The sequence below is a fragment of the Rhinoraja longicauda genome, chromosome 31, assembly GCF_053455715.1.
Source record: "Rhinoraja longicauda isolate Sanriku21f chromosome 31, sRhiLon1.1, whole genome shotgun sequence".
NCBI lineage: Eukaryota > Metazoa > Chordata > Chondrichthyes > Rajiformes > Arhynchobatidae > Rhinoraja > Rhinoraja longicauda.
In genome coordinates, this window is record NC_135983.1 from 8,085,725 (window position 1) to 8,103,160 (window position 17,436).

The 17,436-nt window shown below is 46.1% G+C and overlaps 1 protein-coding gene across 1 annotated transcript in view; it reads right to left on the bottom strand.

The window, feature by feature from the left end:
* Nucleotides 1–12,732: 12,732 nt before the first annotated feature.
* Nucleotides 12,733–17,436, bottom strand: part of LOC144608352 (LIM/homeobox protein Lhx2-like) — a 38,993-nt gene continuing 34,289 nt past the window's right edge. The window contains 1 exon segment of the mRNA XM_078426020.1: nt 12,733–16,915. Coding sequence (XP_078282146.1) covers nt 16,625–16,915 — 291 coding nt within the window. The 3' untranslated portion in view covers nt 12,733–16,624.

Genomic DNA, 17,436 nt, shown 5'->3' on the forward strand with positions numbered 1-17,436 from the left:
GCCATTTAGAACTGAGATGAGGAAAAACTTTTTCAGTCAGAGAGTTGTGAATCTGTGGAATTCTCTGCCTCAGAAGGCAGTGGAGGCCAATTCTCTGAATGCATTCAAGAGAGAGCTGGATAGAGCTCTTAAGGATAGCGGAGTCAGGGGGTATGGGGAGAAGGTAGGAATGGGGTACTGATTGAGAATGATCAGCCATAATCACATTGAATGCCCTCCTCCTGCACCTATTCTCTATTGTCTATTGTCTATTGACCAACTTTCAGTTTTTTCACATCTAGATGTATGAGCATGCACAACACATACTCACTCACACACTCACACACACACATTTCACACTCACACACACACTTTCACGTGCACAAACACCTTCGCACACATGCTCACACATACACATACACTTTCACACACATTCCCAAACACACGCACACACACACTCTCCCAAATGCACACACATACTCAAAAACACACACACATAGACACACATGCTCTCAAGTCCATTCACACACATTCACAACCACACACTAGCACACACTCACACACACACACCTGGGACGGTTCATGGCTTTCAAGCTATCACTGAGCAAATATAAGATGGAGACAAAGTTATGTGGGCAACTGGTGCACTCACTGACATCTATCCACACACACACTCAAGCACACGCGCTTAACCTCGCACACTCATAAATGCACACACACACAATCAGTCACAAGCACACACGCTTAACCTCACACATACACAGATACATACATAGCCACACATACACTCAGAGGTACACAACTCATTTCAACACAGACACACACACACCCTTTCACGTAAATGCACACACACATACATAGCCTCACGTACATTCAGATGCACAACTCAGATGCACAACTCACATGGACACACACACTCTCTCACACACACACGCGCACACACACACACACAGGCACACTTCAGAAATATTTCGATATATCACCAGCTAGAACCAAGACGACACTTTTCTAATTCACCACCTGTACTCGATGAACGGCAAGCAAAGAACATCCATAGCACTGATATGTGGACACTGCCTGCAGGTTCTGCTGACCCTGTGACAGACTTCACTCTTGATTGTATTAAACGGATAGCCATAAATATCTCTTTGGTTGGCTGAATCGCAATGATAAATACTGCCTCCTAAACCGAAATGATATAATTAATGTAGAGGGATGCCGTGTGGGGATTGCTTCTCTGACTATGCATGCTGAACACGAGTTCCCCATTTCGTTTTCCAACCTTACGCAGGCTCAGTTGGTTAGTTTCATGCACATATTACCCAGCTTTAGTTTTGATTTAGATGGACTCGTTTTGGAATGTTTTCCTACACTTGAATTATGAAACGCGCTGCAAAGTTGATTCATGGACATTGGTCTCAAATCTTTGTGTTGAAGCAATAAGTGGAACTTAACGTGTAAACGTACATCAGAAAAGCCGGAGGTGGTGCAGCGGTAGAGTCGCTGCCTTAGAACGAGGGACACGGGTTCAATCCTGACCTTGGGTGCTGCATGCATGGAGATTGGCCATTCTGCTTGTGACCTCGTGGGTTTTCTCCAGGTGCTACGATTTCCCTCCCACACTACAAAGACGTGCAAATTTGTAGGTTAATCGTAAAATTGTCCCTAGTTTGTCGGATGGTGCTACTGTATGTTGGTCTGCGTAGACTCGGTGGGCCGAAGGGCCTGCTTCCGCGCTGTATCTCTAAAGTCTAAAGTCCAAAGACTAAATCTAACAGTGATAATACGCTGTTGAGGTCCTGTAAAAAACAATCACTGTTCAGAGGCCAGCCTCTCCCTAACTATTCCATCATTCTTTTCTCCTTTGCCTTCTGCTATCCTGCTTTAACTAATCCTTCCATCGGATACATAGACTGGGAGCATTGTAATGGCTTTGACACAGTCGGTGGGAGGAATGCAGTTTTGCATTTGACAGTATTGCAGTAAACACCAAAAGGTCCAAGAGAATCCAATCACAATCAGGATAGGTCAGTCACACCAGTGCAATAATATCATAAAACGGAACCTTGTTTGGGGTTTTTTTAATTTTTGCTCATTATTATCCCTGATCTTCTAGTTTTGTCCTTGGATTCACTTGCTGCTAATTAAGCTTTATTTTTAAACCCACCATTATATCAGCATGCTGTCATTACTTTGCCTCATTACAAGGTGGTGGTAGGAGCCCTCAGGGCTAGTAATGGCCACAATGTCTGAACAAAATGACATAATCAGCGTAATTATCAATCTGGAAGGCAACTTCAGCAGTGCATTTCCAGGCTTCGGATTTTAGGCACTTAGACTTTCATCACTTCTCAACCTGGCTGCGATCTCTCTCTCTCTCTCTCTCTCTCTCTCTCTCCCCTTGCCTGCAGCCCGTCAGGCCCTATCTCCTCGTTCGTTCACCAGTGGCCAACGCTCTGCTGTAGGTTTGCCTGACAGCAGCTCACAAACCTGCCCTGCCAAAAGAACTGCACCCGCGCCTTCCAATCCCTGCGTCTTCACTCGGTCCTACCCCGGGAACTTGTGGGGCAGAGAGTACAGCGGCTGCCTCACAGCGCCAGAGACCCCGGTCCCAAAGACGTGCAGGCGTGCAGGTCAACTGGCCCCAGTGTGTAGGGAGGGGGTGGATGCGAAAGTGGGATAACGGAGAACCAGCGTGAACGGGTGATCGATGACCAGCACGGACTTGGAGGGCCGAAGGGCCCCTTTCCATGCCGTGTCTTTCAATCAAGCAATCAAGGTGCGGGCACGCCAGACTGGCACGAACTGTCATAACATAACACTGGTTGTACCCATCCCTCACCCACTGTTTCTGCTACCATATTTTACATTGGAGAAACAGCATGGAAACAAGCCCTTCGACCCACCGAGTCCACATGGACTATCGATCACCCGCTGACACATTAGTCCTCCACACTCCCGACACACCAGGGGCAATTTACAGAGATCATTTCATCTGCAAACCCGCGTGTCTTTGGGATGTGGGAGGAAACGGGAGCGCCCCGTGGAAACCCACGCGGTCACAGGGAGAACGTACAAACTCCGTGCAGACAGCACCCATGATCAGGATCAAACCCGGGTCTCTGGCGCTGTGAGAAAGCGGCTCTACCAGCTTTGCCACTGTGCTGCTGGGATTCTCATTGAGCTCACAGAACAGTACAGCAGAGGAACAGGCCCTTCGGCCCACAATGCCCTACCGAACATAATGCCAAGATAATTCTAGCCTTTTCCTCTCTTTCCGTCCTGAACCTGAAACGTTAACTGCTGCTTTCTCCACAGATGCCGCCTGGCGTGCTGCGTGTTTCCAACATGTTCGGTTCCAACATGTTCAGTTCATTTGAGTCTGAAGAAGGGTTCCGCCCCCAGACGTCACCTATTCCTTTCTCTCCAGAAATGCTGCCTGACCCGCTGAGTTAATCCAGTCTTTTGTGTCTTTCTTCGGTTTAAAGTTAGATTTCCTGCAGGGTTTTTTTCAGTGTCCTTCTAAAACCAAGGGAGGGTGGTGCATCTGCAATTCCCTGCCCCAGAGACTGGTTTGGAAACATCTCCCCATTTTCTCACCATCACAGGGTCTTGATGCACAAAGTCTCTTGCCCAGAGTAGGGGAATCGAGGACCAGAGGAGCAAGGTGAAAGGGAAAAGATTTAATGGCAATCTTAGGGGTAGCTTTTTCACACAAAGGGTTGTGGGTGTATGGAACAAGGTGCCAGAGGAGGAGGTCGGTGAGGCTTGGACTATCCCAACGTTTTTGAGAAACAGTTAGACAGGTACATGGATAGGACAAGTTTGGAAGGATATGGACCAAACACAGACTAGTGTAAGTGGGACGTGTCGGCCAATGTGAGCACGTTGGGCCAAAGAGCCTGTTTCCACACTGTATCACTCTATGATTCCATGGCTATGACTCCTTGAATTATAGACAATATACAATAGGTGCAGGAGTAGGCCATTCGGCCCTTCGAGCCAGCACCGCCATTCAATGTGATCATGGCTGATCATTCTCAATTCTCTTCCCAACATCACAATGAAGGCACCTTCATCAGAAGAGCTGTAGTGGTTCAAGATGACATCTCACACCCACCTTCCCAAAGGCTGTCCAATAGTGAATAGAACTTTATTTGTCACAAATGCAACTGCACAGTGAATAGAGCTTTATTTATGCAACTGCACAGTGAAGTTCATTCAAGTGGGCGCCGACATTATTGGCCCCATTATTCAAAGTCCAAGGTCCAGTCGGCCCACGCCATCGTACTGGAATAGTTCCCGAGAACCGACCTCCCCCTGCTCTCTTAAACCCGCCATCCTAATTATGGATGGATAATAAATGATGGCCATCCCAATAACAACCAGCCCTAAAACAATAAATGTAAAAAGCAGTCAATAAAAAACTTAGCTACTGTACTTCTATCTTCTGCAATAAACTAAACTAAACCGAACTAAACTAATGTAAACTAAACTAAACTAAACTATTTACTGCAATTTATTATATTTTAGTTTAGTTTAGGTTAGTTTAGTTTACTTTAGTTTTGTTTACATTAGTTTAGTTTGGTTTAGTTTGGTTTAGATTAGTTTATTGTTACGTGTAACAAGGTAGAGGTGCAAGGAAGACAAGCGGCTCAATTAAAATAGTATAAGAAAATAACTGCAGATGCTGGTACAAATCTATTTATTCAGAAATGCTGGAGTAACTCAGCAGGTCAGGCAGCATCTCGGGAGAGAAGGAATGGGTGACGTTTCGGGTCGAGACCCTTCTTCAGACTGAAGCTGCCCAGTTATCGAATGGGGCATTCACAAACAAGCCCTTGGAATAAGTCAACAGGATGAGTTTTAAAATGGACCGGCAGCAAGTTAAAAATTGTCTCCATTAACTCCTGCCATTTCTCATCCACTGCTACCCTCTCCAACTATCCCCATTTACTATTGCCCTCCTCTCAATTCCTCCCCTGACTGTTATCCTTTTGTAATAAAGAGGAACCGCAGGTGCCGGTTTGTACCAAAGATAGACACAAAATACTGGAGAACATGGATAGGTAATGTTCTGGGTCGGGACCCTTCTTCAAACTGAACCATCACCGATCCATGTTCCCCAGCGATGCCGCCTGACCCCTGAATTACTTTGTGTCTATCTTTGTTATCCTCTTCTTCCTGGTTTTCTGCTGCAATCCTCTTTTTCTGCTCTCTATTGCTACCCTCTGATTTTTCCCTTTACTGTTCCCCTCCATTCATTTTCATGTCTTCTGCTGCTCTCTCCCAATTCCCACATTACCCTCCTCGATGTCCCTCAACTTGTCGTTACCCTGATTGCAATGTGATAACATGGTGAAGAAGGCAGGTTGGGACACAGGCCTTTATTCATCTGGTCACTGATTACAAGATCAAGGAGTTTACACTCCACCTTCATAAAACGTTGGCCAGACCTCAGCCTAGGTGCAGTTCCGCTCTCCGCATTGTAGGAACAATGTTATGGCATTGGAGAGAGTGCAGAGGAGATTCACCTGCATGATGCCTGGGATGGAGTGTGAGGGGAGACTGGGATAGATGGGTCTGTTTTCTCTGGACCACAGAGGGTTCAGAGTGGACATGATTGAGGTATATAAAATTATCAGTTGTATAGAGAGGGTCGGCTGTGGGAAACTGTTCCCCGTATCAGAGGCAGATAAAACTAGGCCACATCGATGCAGGGTAAGAGGGAAGAGACGCAGAGGGGATCTGAAGGGTACAATCTTAACCCAGAGAGTAGACACAAAATGCTGGAGTAACTCAGCGGGTCAGGCAGCATCTGTGGAGAGAAGGAATGGGTGACGTTTCGGGTTGAGACCCTTCTTCAGGCTGATCTGGGCTCAGTCTGAAGAAAGGTCCCGACCTGAAACGTCACCCATTCCTTCTCTCCTGAGATGCTGCCCGACCCGCTGAGTTACTCCAGCATTTTGTGTCTACCTTCAATTTGAAGCAGTGATTTTCCTATTCACCCAGAGAGTTGTGAGCACCTGGAATGCACTGCCTGAGAGAGTGGTGGAGGTAACGTTGCTGACAGCATTCAATAAATGTCTTGGTGAGCATGAGAATTGGCCGTGCAGAGAAGGGTGTGGGCCAAGTGCTGGAAGGCGGGATTAATGGGTGACCACTGGCTAGCATCGACGTGGTGGGCTGAATAGCTTGCTTCTGTGCTGTGGGACTTGATGGCTCTGCACGATTTGCACCAATTCCTAAAACCCATCCCCTCCCATCCCCTTTCACAGCATAATGTGAAGATGACCTCTCTTGGACCCACAATACCTCAACACTGATCAAGAAGGCTCACCAGCGTCTCTTCTTCCTGAGGAGACTAAAGAAGGTCCATCTGTCTCCTCAGATTCTGGCGAACTTCTACCGCTGCACTATCGAGAGCATCCTTTACTAACTGTATCACAGTATGGTATGGCAACTGCTCTGTCTCCGACCGGACAGCACTGCAGAGGGTGGTGAAAACTGCCCAACGCATCACCGGTTCCTCACTCCCCTCCATTGAGTCTATCCAGAGTAGGCGATGTCTGCAAAGGGCGCGCTGCATCGTCAAGGACAGCTCTCACCCCAACCACAGATTGTTTACCCTCCTCCCATCTGGGAGGCGCTACAGGTCTCTCCGTTCCCAGACCTGCAGGTTCAGGAACAGCTTCTTTCCTGCGGTCGTTACCTTACTTAACTCTGCGCTTCGGTGATTGCTGCCATTCCCCACCCCCTCGGGCACTCCTCCCATCAGTGACTGATCTCGCTCACCGGAATTTCCACTACCGCTCTGAATGACTGTATATATTATATGTTTTACTATTCCATCGCATGCACTCTGGTTAAGATGCTAACTGCATTTCGTTGTCTCTGTACTTGTGCACTGCACAATGACAATAAAAGTTTGTATTGTATTGTATTGTATGTTGTAAAACTTTGTTGGCGCCCTTTACATGGCAACTCTTTGCATACTCATGCACTGTAATCGAAACAAAGAATTTCACTGCACCGAGTACACGTGACAATAAAGTATTGATCAATCATTTGGTACAGAACAAGAGTTGTCCGTTTGGTCTGCTGACCCCATTCTGGCTCCAGGAAGGAACAATTGAATAAGACTCACTTCCCTGCCCCTCTTCCCTCGACCCTGCAAATTCAGTCCTTTCAGTTAACATGAAACAATGCATCGGGTTGCCAACTTTCTCACTTATTTATTTATAATTGATAAAATTATGAGAGGGCATAGATAGAAAGGGTAGACTAATAACTTTAAGGTGAGAGGGGTAAAGTTTCAAGGATCAAGTTTTTACACAGAGGATGGTGGGTGCCTGGAATGCACTGCCAGTGGCTGTGGTGGAGGCAGATACGATAGTGGCTTTTGGATGGATGCTTCTTATAAAAGGATTTTAGGCATTTGGATACGCAGGGAATGGACGAATATGGGTCATGAGCAGGCTGGGGAGATGGGTTTATTATCTTGGCATCACGTTCAGCAAGAACATTCTGGGTTGAAGGACCAGTTTCTGAACTGTAACATTGGAACAGGCTAGTTCCAGTCTGATAAAGGGTTCTCCAGAGATGCTGCCTGATCCGTCGAATTACTCCAGCACTCTGTAAACCAGCATCTGCAGCCTCTTGTAACTCCTGTTCTATGTGCTGTTCACTCCATCTGAATTTGAGTGGGCATAAAACTGCAAAATTACACTTCAAGCTTTCAATGATGAAAGATGATTATGTGTTGGTGATCTTTGATTGTTTTGTTCACAAAATGCTGGAGTAACTCAGCAGATCAGGCAAGCATCTCAGGAGAGAAGGAATGGGTGACGTTTCGGGTCGAGACCCTTCTTCAGACTGATGTCAGGGGAGGGGCGGGACAAAGGAAGGATATAGGTGGAGACAGGAAGATAGAGGGAGATCTGGGAAGGAGGAGGGGTAGAGAGGGAAGAGAGGGTTTTGTAATCCCTAAATACTGACACACCTTCCCATCCTCTCTTGGACTCTTGCCCTAAATTGGGGGAGAGTGATAGATGTCAAATTGCCAAAGTACAACCGGATGAGACCTGGAATTTACATGAACGTTTTGTGATATTATTTCAATGAAGCTTGGTTTAAATTGTCTTTGATTACACCATGAGTCTCCATGACTTCATTGTCTGCTGCTTCGTGCTACAGAGCAAACCTTCATTAGGTACACACAAGCAATCCCTGCACATCTAATAATAGACTGAAGATCCTCTGGAGAATTTTACCCATCTTGTTCAATTTATCCACACACGAGACGTTTAAATAATGTAAGCTCTTTGAGACCAAAGTGAGATTTGTTTTTTTTTGGAAGTTTAATATTCGCATCTTAACTCTACAACAAACTCCCCAATTTCCAGTGTAAAATAAACTCGCAGTAAATTGAATTATAGGGATTGTATCTCGTTTGAATGTTGCTCCACCTCCCCTTCTCTCCTTACACCAGGGCGCAGCTGGTGGAGCTGCTGCCTCACAGCGCTGGAGACACGGGTTCGATCCTGACCTCAGGCGCTGTTTGTGTGGAGTTTGCATGTGTTTCTTATGGCAGCGTGGGTTTCCTCCAGGTTCACCAGTTTCCCCCCACAAATCCCAAACACATGCGGGTTTGGCATCTGAAAGATGACACCTATGCAGTACTCCTGGAGGACCAGCCGATTTGCATCACAGCTTGGTTTGGGAACAGCTCCGCCCAAGACCACATGAACTTGCTGAGAGTTGTGTGTAGCCCAGTCCATCACACAGACCAGACCTCCCACCATTGGCCCCACCTGCGTTACACGCTGTCTCAGAAAAGCAGCCAACATAATCAAAGACTTGTCCCACCCTCCTTCTCCCTACTCCAGTCGGGCAGAAGATGCAGAAGCTTGAAAACCGCTCAACCAGTCTCAGGAACAGATTCTTCCCTTCTGTTATCAGGCTTCTGAACGGTCCTTCCATAAGATAGGTTCACCACTCCCCCATTGTGGACTTTGGACTCTAGACTTTTGAGATACAGTGCGGAAACAGTGTGGACTTTGGGACTGGTGCCCAACAATGCTGAGAACTATATCCTGCATTCTGTATCTTCCTCTCTGCTCGAGGCATCGTACTTGAGTTGGACTTGATCGTGTTTAAGGACAGTATTATCTAACCTGTGTCAACAGCATGCAAAACAAACCTTTTCACTGTACCAGAGTACACATGGCTATAATGAACCTAAACCTAAAGTTGAGATCATTCACGAGCAACCTTGGCATCTCTGAAAGGTGGCACCTGTTCTTTCTTTCTTTTTTTTTCTTTCTTTTTTTTTTTTTTCTTTCTCTCTCTCTCTCTCTTTCTCTCTTTCTCTCTCGCTCCCCCTCTCTCTCTCTCTCTCTCTCTCTCTCTCCCCCTCTCTCCCCCTCCTCTCTCTCTTTCTCTCTCTCTCTCTCTCTCTCTCTCTCTCTCTCTCTCTCTCTCTCCTCTCTCTCTCTCTCTCTCTCTCTCTCTCTCTCTCTCTCTCTCTCTCTCTCTCTCTCTCTCTCTCTCTCTCTCTCTCTTTCTCTCTCTCTCCCCCTCTCTCTCTCTCTCTCCCCCTCTCTCCTCCTCTCTCTCTCTCTCTCTCTCTCTCTCTCTCTCTCTCTCTCTCTCTCTCTCTCTCTCTCTCTCTCTCTCTCTCTCTCTCTCTCTCTCCTCTCTCTCTCCCTCTCCTCTCTCTCTCTCCCTCTCTCCCTCTCTCTCCTCTCCCCCCCCCCCATTGGGAATGAACTGCTCCCCAACATGAGTTGTGGATGCAGCCCAGTCTACCCCACAGTCCAGACTTTCCACCAATGACATGTTGGCCCTTGTGGGCAAGTTGGGCCGAAGGCCTGCTTCCATGCTGTAAGACTCCGTGACTCTGTGACTCCGTGACGCTATGACCCTATGACTCCATGACCCCATGACTCCATGGCTCTATGACCCCATGACTCCATGGCTCTATGACCATGACTCCATGACCCCATGACCCCATGACTCCATGGCTCTATGACTATGACTCCATGACCCCATGACCCCATGACCCCATGACCCCATGGCTCTATGACTCCATGACTCCATGACTCCATGACCCCATGACTCCATGGCTCTATGACCATGACTCCATGACTCCATGACCCCATGACCCCATGACTCCATGGCTCTATGACTATGACTCCATGACCCCATGACCCCATGACTCCATGGCTCTATGACTATGACTCCATGACTCCATGACCCCATGACCCTATGACTCCATGACTCTATGACTCCATGACTTAAACAGGAGCCGTCCAGGCTCCTTCCCTCCTCCAGGGAAAGGAGTAACTCATCTCTGGAGATGGTAGCAGGCAGGTGCAGAACTCCCAGTGGTACAAACCAAGCGCTGTTGCTATGTGGCTCTGGATTGTTACCGTGCTGAAACCTGGCAAAGTAATCCTTTAGTTTAGTTTAGTTTAGTTTACAGATACGGCGTGGAAAACAAGCCCTTTGGCCCACCGACTCTGCACCAACCAACGATCGCCCGTACACTAGTTCTACCCTACACACTAGGGACAATTTACAATGCACAGAAGCCAATTAACCAACGAAACTGTAGGTCTGTGGAATGTGGGAGAAAACCTGAGTAACCGCAGAAAACCCATGCGGTCACAGGCAGAACGTACAAACTCTGCACAGACAGAACCCGTAGTCAGGATCGAACCCGGGCCTCTGGCGCTGTAAGGCAGCAGCTCCACCTCTGTGCCACTGTGCCGCCCTCTCTTAGCTTGATCAGCGCTGGGGCTTTGATTCTCAAAGAATCAATCAGCTGGCAATGGGTTCAGATGCCTGCCTGCCCTAAGCTCTTCAGACCACTTTCAGTGATAGGGTTTAGAGTGGACAGGGAGCTCGGGCAACTGATGACAATAATCACTGCTCCTCCAGGGAGGAAGAGAGCAGCGCGGTAGTTGATTTCCACAAGTACTACCTGCGGGCTATGAGGGGGAGAGCCATTAATAATGGCCATGGAGGGCCATCGACTAAGAGCTTGGAGACCTCAGAGCTCAGAGCCGACTGCTCGCCGGGATAGCTGGGAGTGTTGGAGGGCATCACTGAAGAGATGAGAACACAGCAACAGGTCATTTGTAAACCCCAGGCCGACCTGCAAGAGTTGTCCCTTCATCCATTAGCTATCTGAACACCTTCAATGGAGAAATTATTTAACAGCCCTATGTCCAGCAACATGAAGAAATGCTTTTACTCACGGAAGGCAGATTAATACTCCTGCCTGCATTATCCTGCAGAAACAAGGGGACTACCTTACATTCAGTTCCCTCACGACCCATTGGAGCTCTCCGCAAAGTGTATGATAAATAACCTAATTTCCATGTCCAATATACCAGTCAATGTTTCAGCTTCCAGGAACCTTAAGATATTGAAGCCAAATGGGTCCAGACAGTGCAGGAGCACTTTCATCATCAGAATTGTACTCCGAGCCTCTGATTTATTAATCAAATGCCAGCCGGGTATTTACCTCGTCCACAGAAGACTCTTTTAATGAAGGAAGTTATGATAACAGGGAATCCAACAGAGAGCAAACCCAGTATTTTTGATAATGAAGGACTGGAGAACTGTATCCCATGAATAACGCTGGAGGCTGGTACTAACTGCAGAAGACTGTGAAAGAAACAGTCTTATTATTATTATTCATGAATGCGTTGCTGTTGTTGTCCTGGCAGCACATTTCCCATCTGGGAACATTATTTACCTTTTTGCAGCAAGAGTAAGTATTGTACCTTTGTATTTAGTCACTTTGTCTTTAATTGAAGAAATGCCCAGCAACCATTTTACATTTTTTCAGCAGCTACTGTAAACTGTAAAGATACTGTAGACTAATATATGCAGCTCACTTTTCAAGTGACCTCTGTCTTGAAGTCACCTAGTTTCTAGGCTTCTAATTTTCATTCTTTTAATGATAGGGCATTTCAAACGTCGGAAATGGCAGTCTCAATTGGCCCAATACTTGCTCTACCTGCAAAAAAAATTCATATTTACAAATTGCAACTTTTAATCTTTTACTTCTACCTACGAGCGTTGATGCCTGGAGAAAGATGCACTGTCCCTAACTGTACGAGATTTGTTATGTGTAGGAAGGAGCTACAGATGCTGGTTTATACCGAAGATAGACACAAAATGCTGGGGGCTCCCTCTCCCCTGACAAGAGAACTCTGCAACACTCTCTCTCGCTGCTCGCCCTCTGTGATTCCTCCTGTACTCCAGCTTTACGACCACATATTAATCCAGACTCGCTCCTTGTCACCCTCCCCTTGGCTAACAATGAACCATTCTACATTCCCTTATCATCATCTGCCTTGATCTGTCGTTTTCACAACCTACCCTTCCACATCTCCAGACTCCCTTTCCCCTGACTCTCAGTCTAAGGGTCTCGACCCGAACAAAACGTCACCCATTCCTTCTCTCCAGAGGTGCTGCCTGACCCGCTGAGCTACTCCAGTATTTTTTGTGTCTTCGGAGATGTGTTATTTCCCTCTTGTGAATGGTGTCGAGCACCCTGTACGGACTTAACACCCAAAATCGTTAAAGACTGCAGTGCCTGGTGGAAAACATGCCTGACATTTTCCACTTGTATAATTGCATGGAGCTGTGGATTAAATTCACTGCCAAGAGAACGCTTTAAAAATTAGAACTACTTTATGCTAATTTATACATATCAACAGAAATGAAGACTGTTCAATACATCACATTCAACTGCACAAGAATGCGTACAGGACAGTACAATTGATATTATAGAAAATGTACAGCATTCAAAGCCAGCGTGCTTTTCACAACCAGACAAAACACACAGCATCAAAACAATAAAAAGGGTCGGCAAAGTTCATTAAAGTGTTCGCACGGAAATCCACTGCGGCCTAATAGTCTTCCTCTAGGTAACGTTTCTCTTGTCATCTGCAACTCCAATGCGGGGATTATTGGCGTTGAAGTGGCCTCATACTTTCACGGTTCCGGACACTTAAAGTGGAGGATTCAGACTGGGGACCTGCCTCAATATAGTGAACCCAATGGAAATGAGGAGCTGAATTCCAAAATGCCCCAAAAACTCTGAGGGAATCCATATGCACTCATAATTTTTTTAATTTTTCTTTCGCCAGTTTTTTTTTGGTTTTTTTTCTTACTTTTTTTTTTTCTTTCTTATGGACATGGGGAGAAATGTAGACGGTGCAAGTGTAACCAATCCACACTTGGCCTCCTTTGCTGGTATCTGCCACCCAGCCTAAATTTGGCAGCTTGCTTCCACAGCCACCTCTTCCAGCGGTGCAGGCTTTACCTAAACAACCCCATTGCTGGCGGGAGCAGCCTCTTCGCTTCCCCGTAAATGTTTGTGGGTTTAAATAACAGTGCCAATGACAATTCTACAGCTGCCTGTCTCTCCGGACCAGGGGAATGCAATATCGGAGACTTCCACAACACTTGGGCTGTGAAGTTACCCAAACATGCTCAGAGGATGGGAATGCATATTCTGCACTGTTGCATCTCAAGCCATGGTGTTCAGTAGAGTTTGCTCTTATTGTTTCTGCCTGTTTATTCTGTGTGTGACTCTGGTACTTCTGAACAATAATAAATAGTTTATTTTATTTCAAACGCATTAACTTCAATGCCATCACGAGGTCCCCAGACTAGGTTTAACGGCGCTACAAAGCCAGTGGCAATCACGTCTGACCACGCGAACCCTCCAGAAAGGGGAAACTTCTCTTTCAGTTAAAAAGGATCTAAAGCAATGGTACAGTTGCACACCACGTAGCAAAATGGCAGTGAAACCTTTTCTGTGCAGGCTTCTAACATCGCTATCTGGCTACATATTATTCACTGTTAGGTTTGATCAATCTAACTCCTAGTTTCATTCTCTCGGCTGGTACCACATTAGACACACAATTGGCCTGGCATCTGCTGCATTGGGGTCTGTAATACAAACCTTTTGGCATGGCTGTCTTGCTGTACAAGTGGGTGCTGTCAACAGCAGAAACACACTGTATAGCCTCCCAGTAAACACTGAACACACCACTGCTCAGACATGGTACATGGACATCAGGGCAATCTCTTAATTTTCTTTTTGTCCTGAGCCAATTAATCCATTTGCAAGTAGCCAAGCTTCGTTTGGTTCCAGTGTTCCTGGCACTTAGCTTTGTCCTCTCCAAAGTAATAACTAGTGTGTCGCATGCCTCCAGTCTAAGCACCCGTTCTTGTTCAGTGTCATCCAAATTAGGTTTCAAAGTGGAATCGTTTTTATCAGCGACCTTGCAGAGCTCTGTTAGCGATCTGCGTTCATGTAAACAGCCTGGGATACACAAAGACCTGAGCAGCAGATCCACAGGCTTTCAGGCCTGCTGTCAAACTTAGCCTGTAGAAAGGGGTCTGAGGGAGAGCCCATTAGTAATCTAAGAGCCCATAGCAGTGGCAGAGCAGTGTGTCTCATCCTGGGGAAATGCTGCCCTGTGCAGTTCTGGCCGTCCCATCACAGAAAGGAGGTGGGAGGCGGAGGCTTTGGAAGAGGATGCACATGAGGTTCACTTGGACGCTGCCAGGATTAGAGGGCATTGGCCCTGAGGAGAGGTTGGACAAACCTGGATCATTCACTCTGGAGCGTCGGAAGTTGAGGGAAGACTTGGTGGAAGGGTGTAAAATTATGAGAGGCAAAGATAGGGTCTGGTTGTCCAAGGGTGGAAATGTCAAAGGTGAAAGGGCATATCTCTAAGGTCAAAGGTGGAACGTTTAAAGGGGCATGTTTTTTAGAGGGTGGAGGGTGACTGGAACGTTCTGCCTGGGCTGTTGGTGGAAGCAGATATGAGAGTGGCTCGAGATCGGTGCATGGATATGCAGGGAATGGAAGGATATGGATCATGAACAGTGCGAGCACATTAGTTTAACATGGCATCATGTTCGGCACAGACATTGTGGGCTGAAGGGCCTGTTCCTGTGCTGTACCGTCCTATATTCTATCAATCCTCCATTAAGCTCCGTTGAGTAGGTACAGTACACGCATCAGACACACCACCATCAGGACTGACTGTGGACTTTGGTGGCGACAAATGTGAAATGAGAGGAAATAAAACACATTAGAAATAAAAGTTCCTGTTGCTGGGATCATTTCCCAGTGTGCCTGTATAACAAGGTGCCAATCGTCAAACATTTTGAACTGAAACGAAAATTAAAATGAAGTCCGTTATAGATTTGTTTTTAAAGGGAGATGTGAAATCCTAAATTTCCTTTGTGAACGTTGGTAACGTTCAAATATTACATTTAAAATATTTTTTTTTGAACCTTAAAGCTGAATTTTGCCAACTCTCAACCAAATTTTGTTTTCCAAATGGCCAAAGTGGCCCCTGTTCCATGGATTCACTGAGATTGATGCAGGGAATGGAAATATTCTGCTGCGTACACAGATTACTAGACGGTTTTCAATTCTTTCAAAGAGAATTCATTGCAATTTACTTGTGAACTATTTAACGGACCCCCAATTCCATTGAATAACTTCATCCACCAAACATCATTCTAGCTCAGACCAATCCAAGCCCGGTTTCCCCTCACAATATGGAGCTGTTTAGAAAATCCATGTCACCATCTGTCGGTGAGTGTGAATGATAAATTTAGCTCCCAGCTTTGGGATAATTCGCCACCATCAATTAACAATCCAATCGCAGTAGGTGTTTAAAATTAAAGCTGGGTGCTCCCAAACTCACAGCGTTATGTATTATGGAGACCTCCTCGCAAGAAGGCGGGCAGGTTTGGATTCATGAAAGGGCCTTCGGAGTACTTTACCTGAACTGGATAACTTGCAATGTCTCAGTTCTTGGTGATGTTTCAGCTACTTCAGACTGGAATATATCACATAATGCAAAACAAATGTACGTGCGACACTGTCGCAAAAGGGGAAATGGTTGCAGATATGACTAGGAAAGTGCCCAATAAAACCAAATGTTACCTTTCGGGTCCACTGAGATAGACTCCTGAACTCTGGATGGCCATTGAGGTATAACTGCAAACCTATATGAATTCAAGAGGTATACAGATACTGAGATATTTCAGCCCCGTTCAATCACATACCGCAATATTTCAATGTCCGAAACGTTCTTTGCTTTGTGTTTTGTTTTATAACTTTTAGCACAACTTTATTGAAGCTGACCTTTCACTGTGACATTTCGAAAGGCCCTTGAACTTCCAGTGCACCAGGTAGACAAGTGGTAAGAGTTGACCTCATAAATCTGAATTGAATGCAGATGCAGTCCATAGTGTGTTTATAAGACAGTATATTAAGGCACATGACAGTCTTTGAAAACTTAGAACTACACATAATTCCTAGCCAACTTTATTTAATGGTTCGTTTTTTGTGAATTCATTGCCTTGATCAGTCCACAAAACTGTACAGTTACACAAGAGGGAATCCAACTCAACTCTGCAAAGCTTGTCCGTAGCAGAATGTAAACTTTTTTTTTTCTCCCGATTTGCTTTTTCTGTTTTTCAGTACAGGTCCATAGTGCTGTTAGTCAGTTGTACAAAGCATCTAGTAAAAATACAGTTGTAATTAAACTAAGATTTTCCTCTTCTCCCTGGGAGTCGTGTAAAAGAGTTCTCAGAAAAGGTTTGTGAGAGTAGTTTGTGTGGGGCTCCGGGAGTCGCGTGCTTCAAGGCTACCAGGCACTGACGTTAAAACGGATGTCACGGTTGGCATAGAAGGATTAGTCAAGTCAGTTAATGTCGTGGAGGTGCTCGAAGGGCTGAGAGAGGCGTTGGAGATTTCTGATGCCGGGCCGGACGGCGTTCCTGCTTGCAGCGATGTGCCGTCAGATGCTTTGTCACCCCCTGTATTTTCCTGCCGTAAAAGATTCCTCCTGAATTTTGCTCTTGCATTTTGGAACCAAACCTGCAAACCAATTTGACGTAATATTGTACCAGTTTTTAACCCACATAGCGAGCTTAACGTCAGTAACGCGATCACAACAGAAGGTCTTCTGCTACTTGTCTTAGAGATAATACTTCCGCGTTTAATCAGCTTTGGACTATAGAGATACAGCGTGGAAACAGGCCCTTCGGCCCACCGAGTCCACGCCGACCAGCGATCCCCCTTACACTAACTCTATTGTACACACTAGGGACAATTTGCAATTAACCTACAAACCTGTACGTCTTTGGAGTGTGGGAAGAAACCGGAGCACCCGGAGAAAACCAACGCGGTCTCAGGGAGAACGTACAAACCCTACACAATCAGCATCCATTGTCAGGATGGAACCCAGGTCTCTGGTGCTGTAAGGCAGCAACTCTACCACTGTGCTGCCCCATAACAACCCAAATTACCTTTTTCTCTATTTAACTAAATAAGATGCCATTAAGGACCTACCTTAAGGTAGGTCTTTGTGGGGTTTTTTCCTAAAAGAATGGGAGCAA